Here is a 17,985-nt window from a genome sequence, read left to right as displayed (position 1 = left end):
ATAATCCATTTTTTATTTCTCATTTAGTTTAATGCGATTGCGGAATCTGTCATCCCTGGTTTGTCGCCTATCAGTCGACCACACTGTTGAGCCTTCGTCACACACTAGAGGTGTTAGTTTGATTTTGTGTAATGGTGATGGCTTTTGGATTATGCCTGAGAGCTGTTCTTTAGATTAGTTTAATGCAAAAGCAACAGCCCACAAAGGTTTCGCACATGCCAGGTAAAATTGACCGTTTTGAGCCGAGATGGGGGACTTTTTTGTTGCCTTAAATTGAAACAGACTGTAGATGATTGGAAGCACTCACAAAGTTTTACCACAAAAGTTACTCTGTTCCTGAAGTATAGGGGGCATTTATATATAAAACAAGAGGCCTACTGTTACATTTCTGTCTTTGTCAGCCATTGCTGTGAATGTTTGAGTGGTGGTTATGTAAAGAGAAATGTGGGAGTTAAATAGTGTTTTCTTTTCTTTCTTACTTCACTGAAGGATGAGCGACAGCTGCCTCTCGGCTGTGCCCTATGTATAGCTAATTCTCTAATTCTCAAAAACAATTTAATAGGATAAGGACCATTTTCCTAGATGGTTGTCATGAAGATGTAAGCACATTGCTGAGATTCGATGTGAAAGGCGTGCTTATTCCAGGTATCTGCCAGCTCTGAGCTCATAAGATCCAGGTCCATCCTCAGAGCTGCAGATGATACTTTGTTCCTTTAATCATGCAATCATGGGGATCCTCCAATCCTTCGTTGAACATGTCACATACATGTAAGGAAGCAGTTCAAAACACTCCTCTTTTCTCATTCCCCTTTTTCCTGTTTATGTTGCAAATGCATATTTTATTTTCTGCTTTTTGAAGAAGTGGCCCTAGCACATAACTGAATTTGGAGCCCCCTTAGGAGAGACAAACAACTCTCATTGTGAATATTGTAGTGTTATTGATTCCAAAACAGAGGCCCTTTCTGGCGATTTATTGAAAGGCTTGCCAGAGACCCGCTGAGACACCATGGTGGGAAGATGACAGTCTAGTCGAGATACAAAGTCGTCTGCAAAGGGAACGTGGGGGAAAGAAGGAGGAAGTGAGAGACAGAGCCACACGCTTGCATCGCAAAAATCGAGGAGAAAATCAATTAAACAGGAAAAAAGTCAAATCACATCTGTCAGACATCGAATAGGAAGAGAAAAAAACATAAAAACAACAACAACACAGACACATGGCTTGTCTGTGTCAGAAACAGAGAGAGGGAGAGGGAGAGAGAGAGAGAGGAAGAGAGAAATAAAGAAATAAAGAGAGAGGGAGAGGGGGGAGGGAGGGGGACAGGGAGAGAGAGAGGGAGAGAAAGAAAGAAAGAGAGAGAGAGAGACTCCCAGGAACACAGTGAGTTGTGGTGCCTGAGCCACTGAGCCTTCCTGTGACTTCATGTGCAGTTAGCATCCTTTGATTTGAATATGTCTCTCAGACTTTTGCTCAAAGTAGAGTTTTTTATTTATGTTATTGATTGTGCTGTACCCATGCTGGTAATTTGAGATTTGTTGATCTCCCACCATTTTTGGACCTCACTGCTTTGTTTAGCACAGATTGATGTTCACAGGAGAAGTTTGTCTGTCAAACAGACTGAGAAGGGGGGAATTGAGCGAGAGAGAGAGCGAGAGAGATCCTCCAATTAAGTTTATTTTTTCATTAACCTGGTCAAATAAGACATCCATGTTGAGAAAACATTTTCAGAGCCACAGATGGAATGGTTAAATGGGAAGACATAGAGAACCCTGACGTGGGCCCTTTTACTGTCTCAAAACATGACACTGTTGAAGCTATAATCAGTAATTATTTCTCAATTATGGTATGTGTTTCCCCCACTAATTACAGGTTGTGTGCGTATAATAATAATATGCCAAAATCAATCTGGCGCTTCTCACACATGTTACCCCTGCATCCCGGTGTTTCAATCGTATCAATAGTCTTAGAATTAGCTGACTAGATGTTTATTTATTTGATTTGTTTGTTTGTTTATTTGCATTTTAAAATTCCTTACTTTTAAGTGCATCAGATTATTCCAGAATCATGACTGAGACATTTCTCCACCCTGCATGAGCCCTTTTGGTTAAACAGACACAATTATCCATTACTGATGTGCAGGAGATGATTGGTTGTATTGATTGTAAATGTGATAGTAATGCATGCCAAAGCACACAACCCTTTTTCCTAATCTATATTTCTGTCAATTGGTGGGGACTTGTCACTGTGATTGTCAAGCTGTCTTAACGTGCTGTAAATTTCATCTCCACTGCTTAACCAGCTAGACCCCTCCACACCCCCAGCTTTTGATGACAAAAGGTGCATACTCCTGAGTGCCCCAGCACAGTGCCTTAACCTGGTTGGTTGAATGGGGTGAAATAAATGTAAGCTGATCAATAGAAGTGATGCTCTGATCGCCTCACAGAGGCGCTTATTCTCTCCCAAATTGCTGTCAGCATCAAACCCCCTATTTCACTCTCTTTTCTTTCTTTAAGCTTACTGAGGTTGGAAAAGGAGCTTTTCCAATAAGGGTATCTTAGACTATTGTCCCTACTTGGTATTTGCAGTGAGGGTTCTTGCACCATCAGCTAGCAAAGGAAACGTAGAGGACGTTTGTGAGTTACAAATAGTTTCCTTTTGATCTTGTGTCCGCAGCAACTTATTGATCTTATTTTGCCCTTAGCCCTTTAAATGATCAGTGTGTGTGTGTGTGTGTGTGTGTGTGTGTGTGTATGTGTGTGTGTGTGTGAGAATTATATCAGTGTTTGTGCGTGGACATGTGCGTGTGTGTGTGTGAGAGAATTATATCAGTGTGTTGACCGACATGAGATCAGAAAGTCGTGTGTGAGAATGACAGCTGGCAGAGCGTCGGGAGCCCAAAGGGGCTGGATAATTATCTTAGTGGCGCTCGTATCGTGTCTCCCTCCAGATGCAGATCGTGTCAGGAGGCCTGCAGTGTGGAGACTGACTCATTCTCGTCAGTGCTGGCTTTGTCAAGTCTATCCATATGGCTGTGCGTTTGTGTCATTTACCCAACACAGGGGGATATGGTTGGGGGTGGGGGGGGAAGGGAGCCTTCCAATAATTAAGCAAGTAACCATGGTGTTGAAGCTCAGTGGCATGTGCGTAAGTAGATGCACAAACACCAGACACACACACACACACACAAACTCGTCCACCTATACACACACGCACGCCCACGCACACACAGGTGCATACAATATACACACCAAAATAAGCATTTCCATGTAAACTTTGATGTTCCCATCTCCTCGATCCTCTTTGGATGTCTGTCTCAATTGTGGGAAAAGAGAATCAGCATCACCTCTGATTGCCTGTCTCTTCTCTGCAAGCAGCCGCTGACAGAAACGACCCCAATAATCGGATTCTGTGAGCATTAGCAACCATGATTGCTGCAGCTGAGTGCTGTGCTGCTGTGTTGTTGCGTCTCATTCAAAATCAATGTTACATTGTTGAGGATGGCTTTGTTCTTCAGCTGAACTGCCAAGCTAATATTTCTCAGACTCCCAGACAGAGAAAAGCGGGCTGAAAATACAAGAAGAGACCATTTTGCTGTCGTAATCCCCACTAACGTGGTGGATCTTTGCTGCTCGATTGCAGTCCCTTTTTTCCATGATGCCTCAAAGCTCTCAGATCAGTTATTTCATTTATCATCTGAGGCAATGGAGTTTGGCTTAATGGGCTACTTCTGCTTGGGTTAAGCACTTGAAGGGAAAATGCCTTCTCCCAACCCCACATTTCAGACCTCTTCGGTATTCATCTTCAACCAAAAAAAAATATTCTGGCACACTTTACAGTCTCAAGGTTTTGAAACGTCCTGAAACAGATTGTTTTCCTTTACTGTAATCATGCAAAAGACAGGTTGTATGTGGCTCAGCACAGCAAGGGAAGTGACAGGATGAAGTCTTTTTCGGATTGTTGGGCTGTTTAAAATGAACTCCTCAGACAGAGGTGATATTATCATGAGAATTAGTTGTTTCCCAGGAAGGAAAAAAAAAAGATCCCCACAAAGCTGGCTCTGTCTTGTTTGATAAGGAGACCCATGGCGATTATCAGAGTTCTCAGGGGAAAAGACAGTCATTGGAACGCCTCAGGACAAGATTGAAGTCAGACGAGGTTCTGAAAAGGATAAGGAAATGATCAAATAGAGTTGATTTCTGTGACAGACTTAGGAGGTGGGAGGTATCAATCACACAGGGTTCCCACAAGCTCAGTGGCCAGGGGTGACACAGGAGTCAAATCCTTCTCCACAGGTAACTCCAGTGGCTGTGAGCAAATCCTTCTCCACGGGTAACTCCAGTGGCTGTGATCAGGATTTTAAATGTTTCATCCTGTCCTCGATCAGGGAATTTCACGCCTTTACCCCTCAAACTTCACGTCTTTGCCTTTAGTTTCGACAAACTAGATGAATTATTTAGGCCTGAAAATCTTTCCATCACATGCTCTATATATTCAGTGAAAAAAATACCCTTGGGTGGTTAGTAGGTGATGTATTAATCAAGCCCTACATTTTCCTACGCTCCATGGCCTTCTGGCTGCCCTCGCCGCTGGTCAGCGCGGCCGCGGTGGCCCTGTGCCGATCTTGGTCATCTTTCTGGCCTGGCCACCGACGTGCTCCGGCCAAATGAGAAGGCCCTTAATGAGGGAGGACGCAGGGTGGAAAGGATGCTGCTCCTTCTGGAAGCAAAAGCAGCCAGGAAGAGGGAAAAAAAGGTCACTCCGCTCGGCTGCGTTTCCTTCTACTGACCTTTATGTATGAACACAATTAACATTTAAGGAAAATGAGGGGCTCTCGTGCTCTCCCTGAACTCCCTCAGCCCTCCTCAACCTCACGCTGAGCTTCTTTTTTTATTTGTTTTTTAAGATAATTGTAATGTTACTGACAAAATGTTTAACCAGAATCAGTAGTACTGGCTGGTTTCATACTCTGTATCGTGTGTTTGACTTCATTTTGCTGTGCGGTGAGATGTCCTAGTTTTATGAAGGCAAACTTAGTTAATTAGTGAGATTGAATCAATGTTTGTGGACCTATGCCATGGTTCAAAATGTGTGTGTGGTTTTCGAGCGATGTTAATTAAGTGTAGAGCCTCATCACACTAGGTTATTTAGCTTCATCCTGTCACTACCTGTACACAAAAGCCTTGACATTGCAAAATAACAGTTTTTCACACTAATGGCCCAGACAGAGTAAGGGATACAGTATTCTATACTGGAGTACATAGAGCACATTTCAATAACTAAATGAAATGAGTTCACCAACATATGGCCTTCTACTGAGCACCACAAAAACGGAACATCTTGGCAGACACCTGTGCATTCTTGAACTGACCTTTCTGTTGTGATGAGCAGTCAGGATTAACCTCACTACATAACTGTTTACCAACAAGAGAGAGGTTAGCACAGCATCCTCTACATGAAGTTTGTTGCCTACTCGGTTGTGTTCACTCTCTGCTAGATCTCCATTTCAACAGGTTGTGCTGCTCGGTGAACGGCATGTGCATGTCTGTGTATGTGCTGCTGTTTAGATGCCTTTCTGTGCTAATCTATTTGTGTGTGTGTGTGTGTGTGTGTGTGTGTATGGCCTTGCAGAACCTGATAAAGAACCTCCCGGAGCAGAAGGAGTTAAGTGCTCTGGCTGAGCTGAAGGGCGAGTATGAGGAGCTGTGCGAGCCGGAGCAGTTTGGCATTGTGGTGAGTACCGCACCCAGAAAACACACACACACACACACACACACACACACACACACACACACCCACACACACACTTCCCAGCTCACCCTGGGGACTGGCAGCTGTCAGCGCAACAGAGGAGGGAAAGCCATTTCAATTGAGTATTGATTTTGCTCTCTCTCTTTCTTCATCTCTCTCCCTCTCTCTCTCACTCAATCACTCTCCCTTGCTCTGTTTTTCTGTCTCACTTTTTCTGTCCCCTTTCTACTCTCTGTGCTCGTGCCTCTCTATCTCAGGAATGCACACTCGCAGTCACAAACCCCACACAGACAGACACGCTCATTTCATCATCTCTGCGCTCGCTCTCTCTCTCCCAGCCACCTTGCCTCCATCACACACTTGCACGCAACGTTCAAAGACACATTTCCAAACTCATTTCTCTCACTCACCTCTCACTCACCCATTCTTTTTTGACACCACCAGCAGCACCCCCCTCTCCCTCCCTCTCTCTCCCTCCCTCTCTCTCCCTTTCTATCCCTCCCTCCCTTTCTCTCTCACTCTCTCTCGCTCTCTCTCCTTCCTTCTCTCTCGCTCTCTCTCTCTCTCCCTCCCTCTCTCTCTCCCTCTATCTTTCCCCCTCTCTACCTGCCTTTCTCTCTATCTCTCTCTCTCTCTCTCTCTCTCTCTCTCTCTCTATCTCTCTCTCTCTCTCTCTCTCTCTGACTTTCTCTGTCCCTCCCCTTCTTTTTCCAGCCCTCCCTCTGTGCCAGTGTTGTGCACATGAGTAGGTTTCTGCTTGAGGTTTGGAGCAGAGGCAGAGGGTAGGGGCTCAGGAAATTAAGAATAGAGTCATTAAGAGCAGTAGCTGCAGCAAGAAGACAGCCTCCAGGCCCGGTGCAGTTTCAGCGCTATTCAATATATAAAGAGACCCAGTAATGTATAATTAAAAGGCCCGAGAATATAAAGGGCATTTTTTATGACAAGTCAAATCGAGTAGTCGCGCTGTGAGTGACAGGAGACGTGATTTTGATGAATAATAAAGAGGTGGTGGTGGAGGGGGGGGGGGGGGGGGGGGGGGGGGTCTTACAGAAAGGTGGGGAGTATTAGGTCTCTAAGTTTTAAAAGCAGCAGGTTTACTCTGGTTTACACACACACGCACATGCACACACACACACATACGCACATGCACACACATATGCCATCTCTAGTAGCCATCTTTTTATTGTTTTTCTTTTCATTCTTTTAGACAGGTTCATGCCCGTTCTTCTTTTCGTCAGGTCTGCTAGTTACGGGTGTGAGTGCTGGACTCCTTTTTGCACTGATTCGGTCTGAATGCATGCCACCGTGGAGCTGCTCCCTGCTTGCTGAGAGAACTCCTGGTGCGCATTATATTTAGCATCTGCTTTGCATGTTGAATTCCATTTTTTGAATATTCTTGTCACGCAAACTCTCAGGCACTTTACTTTATATTTTCTGTTAAATGTCAACTCCAGCAAACTGTGCGGGCAGTGCATAGTTAAGCATAGTCTGTCCCTCTCTCATCTAAGTGACTAATTGTTGTCATCTATGGTTGATACTCATTTAGATTAATTTGAGGGGGAGTGTTGCGTCCCTCGTGTTGTTTAGCTATTTTTCTTTCTTTTCCTTTTTTTTGAGAGCACGGAAAAACGGAAGGTGTGACAGTTCCTTGTCTGAGTAGCAACTGCAAGTGATTTATATTATTATATATTTATATATGTATATATTTTTATATATATATATATATATAGTTCCACCAGTGAGGCAACTCATCAACACCAGCACACACTGCTCCTCAGGGAAATAAGTCTCTCTCAGCTTCCTCTCCCGCTAGAGCTGTCACCAACTCGCCCTCTTTTATCGTGATCTCTTCTCATAATGCACAGAGAAATCAAATCAAGTGTGTGTGTGTGTGTGTGTGTGTGTGTGTGTGTGTGTGTGTGTGTGTGTGTGTGTGTGTGTGTGTGTGTGTGTGTGTGTGTGTGTGTGTGAGGTGTGTGTGTGTTTGGGGGGTGGGGGGGGGGGGTGGTGAAGAGTGAGCAGGAAGACTTCGGTTTGATAGACAACTTGCTCATAAACATGAATAAATCTCAGACGTAATGGAACATCATGACTGGGTCCCTGGGCTGCCTTCGAGCGCCGGATTATGCAGCGAATTCTGCAGAGAACTCGGGGTCTAGAGCTCCCCCCACCCACCCACCACCCCCTTCTGTAAACTCTGTGACACACACACACACACACACACCAGAATGCAAACAACCAAGCATGCATAGGCCTACAACATTGTGTGTCCAAAACACACTAACAAGCATCAACACACATACAGGCGTACACAGTCAGCTCAGTTAACCACTAAATTTGTACCTGTCCTCTGTTGACTTATCTCTGTTTTTCTTTCTCTTTCTGTCTCCTTTCTTTCTTTCTTTCTTTCTTTCTTTTTTTTCTTTCATTATCTCAGATTTAACTTTTTCTCCTGCACAATCTGTTTTTACGAAAATGCCATTCCATTTTTCAAGCCCCACAGGCCTGGAATAAAAAGAATTGATTTCTTTCTCTATGTACTTTGCACAAACCTGTCACATGCTCAATGACTTCTCATCAAAGCTGCAGGTTGAACCACAAGCAGAAACAACGGGCAGGTTAATCGTCCATCTCAAGTATTTGCTTCTCCTGAGTGTCCCTGCCCTCACCTCGTCTCACCCCACATTTTTCAAAGTTTACCTGTTCCCTTCGGGTGGAGTAGTGGCAGCCGTAGCATGAACTGAAGAAAGAGAGAGAGAGCGCAGGAATATATATCTTTCTTTTTTTAGGAAGTGATACTTTTTCTTTTGGTGTATCACTGACGATTGCACTCTACAATGGGCAAAAACATGTTGGTACACCCTGGCCCGTGTCTGAGGGGCATTGGGTACAAGCGGTCATTGTAGTGAATTTTACACAAATTGCTTTCTTTCTTTCCAATTCCAACGTTCTTTTTTATTTGTTGCAGATGAGCTCAGTTAAGCTGCTCCGCTCTCGCCTCAACGGTATCCTCTTCAAGTTGACCTTCGAGGAGCAGCTGAACAACGTGCGCCCAGACATGATGAACGTGACGTTCGCCTGCGAGGAGGTGAAGAAGAGCGAGAGCTTCAGTAAGCTCCTGGAGCTGGTGCTGCTGGTGGGCAACTACATGAACGCCGGCTCCCGCAACGCGCAGACCTTTGGCTTCAACCTCAGCTTCCTCTGCAAGGTACGGAGCCAGCCTGCTGCCACACGGTAGTTAGTTCTGCCTTTTGATCAACAGATATAACGGCTCAGACAAGTGAAGACCCACTAAATAACAAGGACCATGGAATCTAGATTGATACTGAGAAAACCTTGCTCAGGTCGGGGTGAAAAAGAGTTACTTATTTAGCACTTCTGCTAGATAATTACCAGCACATATATGTACCAGTCATCCACTGGTACACCATCCACCAGAACATTAATGTGTTAATATTAATATCAAAATATCAAAAGAGTCACTTCCTTAGCACTCCTACCATATTATTACCAGCACACATATCAACCAGTCATAAGACCATTCATGTGTTAGTATTCCTTTCAAGATGTCTGAGGGGTGTGCTGTAGGATGGCACCGGAGCAACTGTAGCAGGGGTCTACTTTCTGGATAGAAATAAAGAAAGCAAAAACGCACTGTCTGGGAGCCATGCACACAGAGCTAGCATGAGGCTGCCTGCAACTGGTCCTTTTTTCTGTTGTTCTGGTTGGGAAATGTTTGGCTGCAGGAAGCGTGCAGGCCTGCTATGAAAGGTAAGTGTTACGGTTGCCAGGCTCTTCGGCAAGAGAGAGAGAGGGAGAGGGAGAGAGGGACAGAGAGTTCTGCACAGTGTTTCTTGGTTAGATTTCTGCAATTGCTGTCGCAGTCTGACACATCCCACCTGCCATAGGAAAACAGATGTCCTAGCCACAGGCTCTGGAGTTGGGGGATGTTTGGTTTGGGCTGTTTTTCTTTTTTCTTTCTTTTTTTGGCTGCAGTTATTTGAAAGAAAGGGAACAAAGGGGATTGGATAGGTGGGTGGAGGATTTGGGCTTGTTCAAATGTCTCGTTATGGTCCTGAAGCATGGTTCTAATGCGGAAAGTCATTTTTAAAAATCAGTTCACCCCTTCCATTTACATGACACTTTCACTGTTTCTGCTTTGGCATTGCTGATTTTACATTGCTCAGTGCAAGGCAGCATAATAGTGCATTTCTCATACATGCACGCTCAAGTATGCACATCTCATGCATTCATTCATTTCTCACTGCATCTCCACCCATCCCTCCCGTCTGAGAATATATGCATAGTGATGTGAGTACAACATCCATGCATTAATGTGGAATTACACATACATGTCTCCTGCAATCACATGGCACCTACTGAATATATACAGTGCTAGAAAGTGTTAAGGGAATCATTGGAATATGAGGACTATGGTTCTGGCTGTATGGCACTCTCCACTATTCTGTCTGTCTTTGTGTTTGTGTGTGTGTGTGTGTGTATGTGTGTTTTTGTGTGTGTGTGTGAGAGAGAGAGAGAGAGAGAGAGAGAAAGAAAGAAAGAAAGAGAGAGTGAGGGGGACAAAGGGAGAGGGAAGTAGAGACTGCGATAGAGGACATTTGTGAGCATGGACACACCATGGAGCAGTGGCTCACAGCAAGGTCAAGCTATCTCCCTGATGCTGCCCTTGGCTGATGAGTGTTGAGTGGGAGAGCAGCGAGGTTCCACTGGCGCTCGGCTACCACTCTCACGCGATTTAGGCCGAAGCTCTTCAGTCAGATTCAGCCTTCGTTTCCCATTCATGTCCAGCTCCGCAGCCTCCTACACGAGAGGCCCCAGGTGCCAGTGTTCATGGACATGGCTCCCGCCACAATTCTACGGCCTCCCCCCCCCCTCCCCCTCCTCCACAACTATAACTAGCAGTGGTGTAGTCCAGGGTATACGCAGGTATACGGAGTATACCCACTTATTTTTCAGTCAGCAAATAAAGAGTATAACCACTTCTCCAGGGACCACTACACCACTGATAACTAGCCCAGTTAAAAAAACACAAAAGCAAAACAAACATCTGCACTAAGGCTCACGTGCCTCCCAATGACCAGGACATCAAAGCACCTCCGACCAGAAGCCTGCGCACCGCGTGTGTGATGTTTTATGTGTGATTGGGGCATGGCACTGATATGCACCCGATTGATCAAATCAGGCCAGAGTGGCTGCAATGGCGGAGGGGGGTGTTTGGTGGGTTAGGAGGGTGGGGGGTTGGGGGAGGCGGGGTTAGGAGTTCTTGGGGGGCTGATTGGGCTGGTTATTGACAGACAGCCGGAAATGCCCACGTTCTTGCCCTGGTCAATCAGCTTAATGGAGCTCTAAATAGCAACTCTTGGCTACCTAATGAGCTCATCAGGGGAGTCCAGCACCCCACCCTCTCCCCTGCTGCCGGCTCTAAGCAGGCCTCTGTGGGAGGGGATGCCAGGCTCCCTTGGGGCGGCTAATCCCAATCACTTCTCCCTTTTATTAATAGACTGGTTTGGCTGTGACTGTTACAGTAACATTACTAAAATGGTGGTGTCTGCTTGCCAAGGCCAGGTATTGGATTTTTTTTTCCCGTTACATTCAGTGTATGACCTCTTATTCTCTTTCAGACTCTCTGTCTGACTCCCCCCGCAGCCAGACAGCATATGGATTTCATTTTGAATCAGCCACTCATAAAGTCCGACTTTCAGTTGAATGGGATTCTTCATTTTCAAAAGGATCCTGTGATTGTAGGGGGTATGAAGATTGGCGATGTCTCAGAAGAAGGAAATAAGTGCTCTCGAGTCCTCTTAACACTAATTTGGACTGGCCTTGCACATCTTGTCTCATGTTCTGGTCAAAGAGCACTGGCATAGAAACATCTGGATGATCTTTTAAAATGATTACACCGTCGGTGCGGCCTTCATAATGTGCTCCACATGTGCCACGCAGTCAGTCACTATTGTGCCTATGGAGGTTGCACAAAGGGAAATTAATGACATTCATGTTCTCTTGATGTGCAACTGTAGCCAAACAAGAACCAGAGAGAGAGAGAGAGAGAAAGAGAGAGAAAGTACAGAGATTTTCTTTTGAAATCTGCAAAGAGTATTCAGTGTGTCTGGCCATCAGCTCCCAGAGAGAGACAAAGGCCATCCAGTCTCTTTTAAGCTTCACTTCACTTTAATCTTCCCAAGGAAAAGGAAAAAAATAAATAAGTAAATATATATGCTTTCTTCACCAGATCCTCGCCTCGCTTGTCACACACTCCTCAAAAGAAAAGAGGGAAGAAAGGAGTAACTGCTCAGAAGATCATTGACATCTTTCAGGGAAGGTAGACTCAGAGGAATGCACACAACGATTACAGCAACTTCAAACGAAATGGAAAAAAAAAAAAGAAAAAATAACAACCGTGTGCAGCAGAAAGTGTCACGAGAGAAACTTAGGCTTCATGTCAGACACGATGGTCATTTTCTCCATTTCACAGATTTTCTCTCTGTTCCTGCGGGACTTTAGCATTATAGCTCCATCATCTATAAAGTGCTGCATTGACATCAGGAATAATGGCTCAAGTGCTTAGAGCTTTGGAGAGTTGAGAATGTCCTCTCAGGATTTGCTTCTGTTGTGTGCTTGTCCATCCATCCATTATGAGTTGTATACAATATAATGGCCCTTTATACTTGCAGTAAAGCGGCTACAGGTGACTGACACTGAAAATGGAGTGAGGCCAGAACTTGATTTGAACATCATGGCTGTTTAAAAAAGCAGCCAGCCTTACATTTCATTTTTGCCTGGGTGAACTTGAGTTGTGTATTCGTTCAAGTTCACGCACAAGATGTGCCTTCACTTTTGTTGAGATGTTCTTGAAGTTGACCACTGGTTGATTTATTTATCTTGACATTTCTCTCTCCCTTAGTATCTCATGCTGTCATTCTCTTAGATTTAAAGTTGATCACTGGTTGATTAATTTATTTATCTTGACTTTTCTCTCTCCCTTCTCAGGCTATCATTCCCTTAGATTTCACCAGTGTGTGTTTCAGCTCCCTCACCTCTCTCTCACATTGGGCCGACCTCTGCCCGCGGTGTAGCCCCAGGCACTTTAGTTTTCAGTTGTCATTCTCTCACACACACACACACACACACACACACACACACACACACACACACACACACAAACACAAACACAAACACACACACACACACACACACACAAACACACACACACACACACACAAACACAAACACACACACAGAAGCACAAACACATGCACACACGCACACACACACACAAACACACACACACACACACAAACACACAGACACAAAAACACAAACACACAAACACACACACACACACACACACACACACACAGCACACACACTTATTTCAACACCTGAGCTTTTGAAAACGGTATGCCAGCTCACTGAGGCATCGGCTCCTTTTTGCCACCCCTGGTGGTGGTGGCACCTCCTGCAGTGCCCTTGCCATTCTGAACCTGGTCTCCATTCCTGCTCCCTCAAGCGTGACTCCAACTCCTGCTCCTGGCCCGAGCGCTCCACAAATTATAACGGCAATAAGGCCTGTGCGGATCGGGTGGCTGGCTGAGAACAGGGGGGTCCTTTGGCAGAAAGTTTAATTGAGCAATCAGAGATGACAATCCTTGAGTTGACGAGAGACTTGTTCTCTCCCGCCGCTGCTTATTTCATTTTATTAGCTAATTGTTCTCTTACATTTATGTTTCTCCCACTGCCTCAGTGGAAACTGCTTATTATGCGGGGGATAGAGCTCACTCTATTAATGCAGAGCGTGGATGGGATGAATATGTTCAAGCACTAGAACGTCTTTTTTTCTTCTTCTTCTTTTTCTTCCCCCTCCTCATAATGTAATTTCTAAGCTGTTGCAGGAACTATAAATTGAATAAAATCCCAGCAGATGTACATACATTAACATTGGCAGCACAATGGAGGCCTGGCTTTGGAAGGAGAATGTGACAAAATTCACACAAACTCATGATTCTCACGACTCGGTGGGAAAAGAGAGGGGGATGGAGATCCATCTGGGGTGGAGAGGGATCCTTGTTCAACACCACTGATTCTGCCATTGGAGGGGAGAGTGGGGCATGTCGTCTCACTTTTCAGATTGTCTCACAATGACATTGTGCAAACAATACATTATAATGGCGGAGATGATGTATCAAACGAAAGACCTAAGTCTTGAGCACACATTTCGTGTTCATTGTATTTCCATATAATATTTCAGTGCAAAATGAGTATGCATTAACTTAAAGTGTGAACTTGTGACAGTTTGCCCTGTAAATGGGTGATTGATACATTGGATTATCAACCAAACAAGAACAAGTAAATAATTGTGAATATAGATTCATTTTTATTTTATACACCCGCAACCTGAACTCAACACCTTTAGTCAACATAAGCGTAACCAATCATTTAAAAAATCTATGATAAATAAGTAAAAATAACTAGAAAATGCATTTCCTGAAGGAAATACCAGTGCATGAAATGCAAAGGTTAAGAAAGGAAGAAGAAAAGAAAGAAGAGTGAAAGAAGTAAGGAAGAAAGGAAAGAAGAGTGGAAGAAGGAAAGACAAAATGAAAGAAGAGTGAAGAAAGGAGAGAAGAGTGGAAGAAGGAAAGAAGAGTGAAAGAAGGAAAGAAGAAAAGAAAGAAGAGTGAAGAAAGGAAAGAAGAGTGGAAGAAGGAAAGAAGAAAAGAAAGAAGAGTGAAATAATGAAAGAAGAAAGGAAAGAAGAGTGAAGGAAGGAAAGAAGAGTGGAAGAAGGAAATAAGAAAAGAAAGAAGAGTGAAAGAAGGAAAGAAGAGTGGAAGAAGGAAAGAAGAGTGAAGAAAGGAAAGAAAAGTGGAAGAAGGAAAGAAGAGTGGATGAAGGAAAAAAGAAAGGCAAGAAGAGTGGAAGAAGGAAAGAAAAATGGAAGAAGAAAATAAGAAAGGAAAGAAGAGTGGAAGAAGAGTGAACAAGAGTGGCTCTGGATGAAGAGATAAAGAGAGAGTGAAAATATTGAAAAAAGGAGATAAAAATGGAGTGAAGAAGAGAGATTGAGTGTGAGAGAAAGTTGACTGAGAGAGAAAGATGGAGAGATGGAGAAAAAAAAAATTGAGAATGGATGGTGTCTTAATGTTCCTAGTAACAGTTAAATTGAGAGGGACAGAGAGAGAAGAGGTTCCTTGGATTTGGCGCAGGTGTCAGTAAAGCACAGGTGCAAGCCAGTTTAACGACCCTATTATGATGTCATAATGGCCCAATGTAAGTCAATGGGAGAAATTTATATTCCTTTTTCTTTAATATCTTAAAAAGTATAAAGTTTAGAAAAGTGAAAAATACATAGCATAAGTGTCGTTTACAAGACCTACGCGACAACGTTTGAATGAAGTTTCTACGTTAAGCGGTTCGGGCTGAATTAATCACAGAAAAAGGTAACTAGAAAATGCATTTCCTGAAGGAAATACCAGTGCATGAAATGCAAAAGTTAAGAAAGAAAAGAAAGAAGAAGGAACGAAGAAAGGAAAGAAGAGTGGAAGAATGAAAGAAAAAAGGAAAGAAGTAAAGAAGAAAGGACAGAAGAGTAAAAGAAGGAAAGAAGAATGGAAGAAGGAAAGAGTGGAAGAAGGAAAAAAGAAAGGAAAGAAGAGTGAAGAAGGGAAGAAGAGTGGAAGAAGGAAAGAAGAGTGAAAGAAGGAAAGAAGAAAGGCAAGAAGAGTGGAAGAAGGAAAGAAGAGTGAACAAGAGTGGCCCTGGATAAAGAGAGAGTGAAAATATTGAAAAAAGGAGATAAAAATGGAGTGAAGTAGAAAGATTGAGTGTGAGAGAAAGTAGACTGAGAGGGATAGAGAGAAAGATGGAGAGATGGAGTGAAAAAAAGTAGAGAATGGAAGGTGTCTTAATGTTCCTAGTTAAATTGAGAGGGACAGAGAGAAGAGGTTCCTTGGATTTGGCGCAGGTGTCAGTGAAGCACAGGTGCAAGCCAGTTTAAAGACCCTGATGTCATAATGGCCCAATGTAAGTCAATGGGAGAAATTTATAATCGTTTTTAGAAAAGTTAAGAAAAGTGAAAAATACATAGCATAAGTGTCCTTTACAAGACCTACGCGACAAAGTTTGAATGAAGTTTCTAAGTTAAGCGGTTCGAGCTGAATTAATCGCAGAAAAAGGTAACAAGAATAAGAAGAAGAAGAAGAAGAAGAAGAAGCCTAGGAATAACAATACAGGGCATTTCATGCACTGTAATGATGCCAGACTTAATCTGAGACAAAGACTTACAGTCTGTCTGCATGATTGATAACTCTGGTGAAACATAAGTGTGCTCTGCTGAGGCAGCATACATGCAGCATGGGCCATGGGCCGCCTCACACATTGAACCCAAGTCTCCCTAGGCCGGCTGTTTAAAAGTAGCTCCACACATACAAGGCAGAAACTTGTTCTGGTCTGATGATGGGTTCTTTGTTTGTTTAATGTGATGTGAGGTTTAATGTAATGCTTCGTCGCCCTCTTTTTCTTTCCCCAAGTCCAGGTGGACACTTTTATCCCTTTCTGCACTGGCCTTTTCTTTCTCTGCCCACATAGGAGGGATTACTTTCCAATAAACCAAAGTAAATGTCTGCTGACCTAGTGGGGCACCCTCTTGATGGATCAGAAAGTACTACACAAATAAATAAAATGAACGTAGGTGTTTACTGTAGGGTTTATTTATTGACTACTTGTCTTGTCTGCTGTTCAACATTTTTGCAGCAGCTCTCACCATCTTGCCACATCATTCACAGAGCTGTGACACGTTTAAGGAATCATCAAACACACAGGAACTGTAAATATGTCCAGGAGGCGGTGGTGTGACACACTCCTCTCGTGTCAGATAGGCGGGATGCAGAGTGTGAGGCGAGGACGAGGAAGTCCCGACGAAGCCTATAGCTGGTGTGGGCTCGGAGAATAGAACTTCCCATGCCGGAAAATTAGTGAAACATCAGAACTTCAGATCATTCAATCAGATTAGATCATTCAATTCATGTCACGAGATTACTGGCAGGGCTGACATAACTGATGTGGCTTGCACACGAGAAGATACAGTTGTAATTTGATATACAATTTAATCGGTGGCGGGGGACAGAGGATTGAAGGAGACACAGGGAGATTGAAGGAGAGGGTGAGAGATGAATAGAAATTGCCGGAGCGAAAGGTCACAGAGGTCAGTCGAGGCAGGATGTGAGATGGGTACAGGCACTGAGCATGTTGGAGAGAACAGACACAACCCAGACTAGTTTTACACAATGAAGTTGGTGGGTTGCGTTTGTTAATTATCTCTTATCATTTGTTACCTTTTTCTTTCCCCTTCTTTCATGCATTCAACCCTCTCTTGCTCTCATTCCTTCTTAATTGTTTGCTGTTTCTTTGTTTGTTTCTTTGTTTGTTTCTTTTTGTCTTTCCTATTTACTTCCTCAGTGCTCTGAATAGTGCTGGCCAGTCATGTTGACGTCCATTGTGTCAGTGCACTCCACCTCAGTGTGCTAATCAGCTAGCAGTTCTGCTAGATCAGCCTAATGACAGCCTAATCACCTGAAACCACAGGGTCTCGCCACGAAGGGGCACAACTTTTCTGCACTCAATAAATGTCAGAGACCTGCCATTCTCTCTCTCCTTCCTTCCTCTCTCTCTCTCTCTCCCTTCCTCTCTACTCTCCTCTCTTCCTCTCTCTCTCTTCTCCATTCCTCTCACTCCCTGACTCTCTCTTGACCCCCCCATCCTTCCCTGTGTGTCTCTTTCTCTCTCCATCCTTCCCTGTGTGTCTCTTTCTCTCTCTCTCCTCCCTTCCTCTCACTTTATCTCTCTCTCTCTCTCTCTCTCTCTCTCTCTCTCTCTCTCTCTCTCTCTCTCTCTCTCTCTCTCTCTCTCTATTGAGGCTGAAGTTTAATAATAACAGTGAGGGATATGTTTGAGGAAGATTTATCATTGTATATACATCATTTTTTGTTGTTGATTTGGCTTCTCGCCCACTGCTGTGAATGACACTGGCTGATTAGTGCTAGCATCGCTCTGGCGCTTTGACAGATGTGTGCCGCTGTGTGTAGATGTGTACAGATGTGTCGACAAGGAGACAGTGGCTTCCATAAAAATAGCTACATTTATTTACAACGTGGTTTAAAAAAAAAAAAAAAAACATACAAACACAAACTGAACACACTAAAGCCTATGCTAGACAAGGT

The 17,985-nt window shown here is 43.9% G+C and overlaps 1 protein-coding gene across 1 annotated transcript in view; it reads left to right on the top strand.

Annotated features, from left to right (window-relative positions):
* diaph2 (diaphanous-related formin 2) overlaps positions 1-17,985 on the top strand; it is a 388,150-nt gene that overhangs the window by 237,483 nt on the left and 132,682 nt on the right. Inside the window, exons 22-23 of the mRNA XM_080840181.1 lie at positions 5,627-5,728; positions 8,715-8,954. Of these exons, the coding sequence (XP_080696307.1) occupies positions 5,627-5,728; positions 8,715-8,954 (342 nt within the window). The remainder of the gene's footprint in view (positions 1-5,626; positions 5,729-8,714; positions 8,955-17,985) is intronic.

This window comes from Sprattus sprattus (genome assembly GCF_963457725.1).
Source record: "Sprattus sprattus genome assembly, chromosome: 6".
NCBI lineage: Eukaryota > Metazoa > Chordata > Actinopteri > Clupeiformes > Clupeidae > Sprattus > Sprattus sprattus.
The sequence above is the reverse complement of the archived record's forward strand: the minus strand, read 5'-3'. Positions and strand labels throughout refer to the sequence as shown.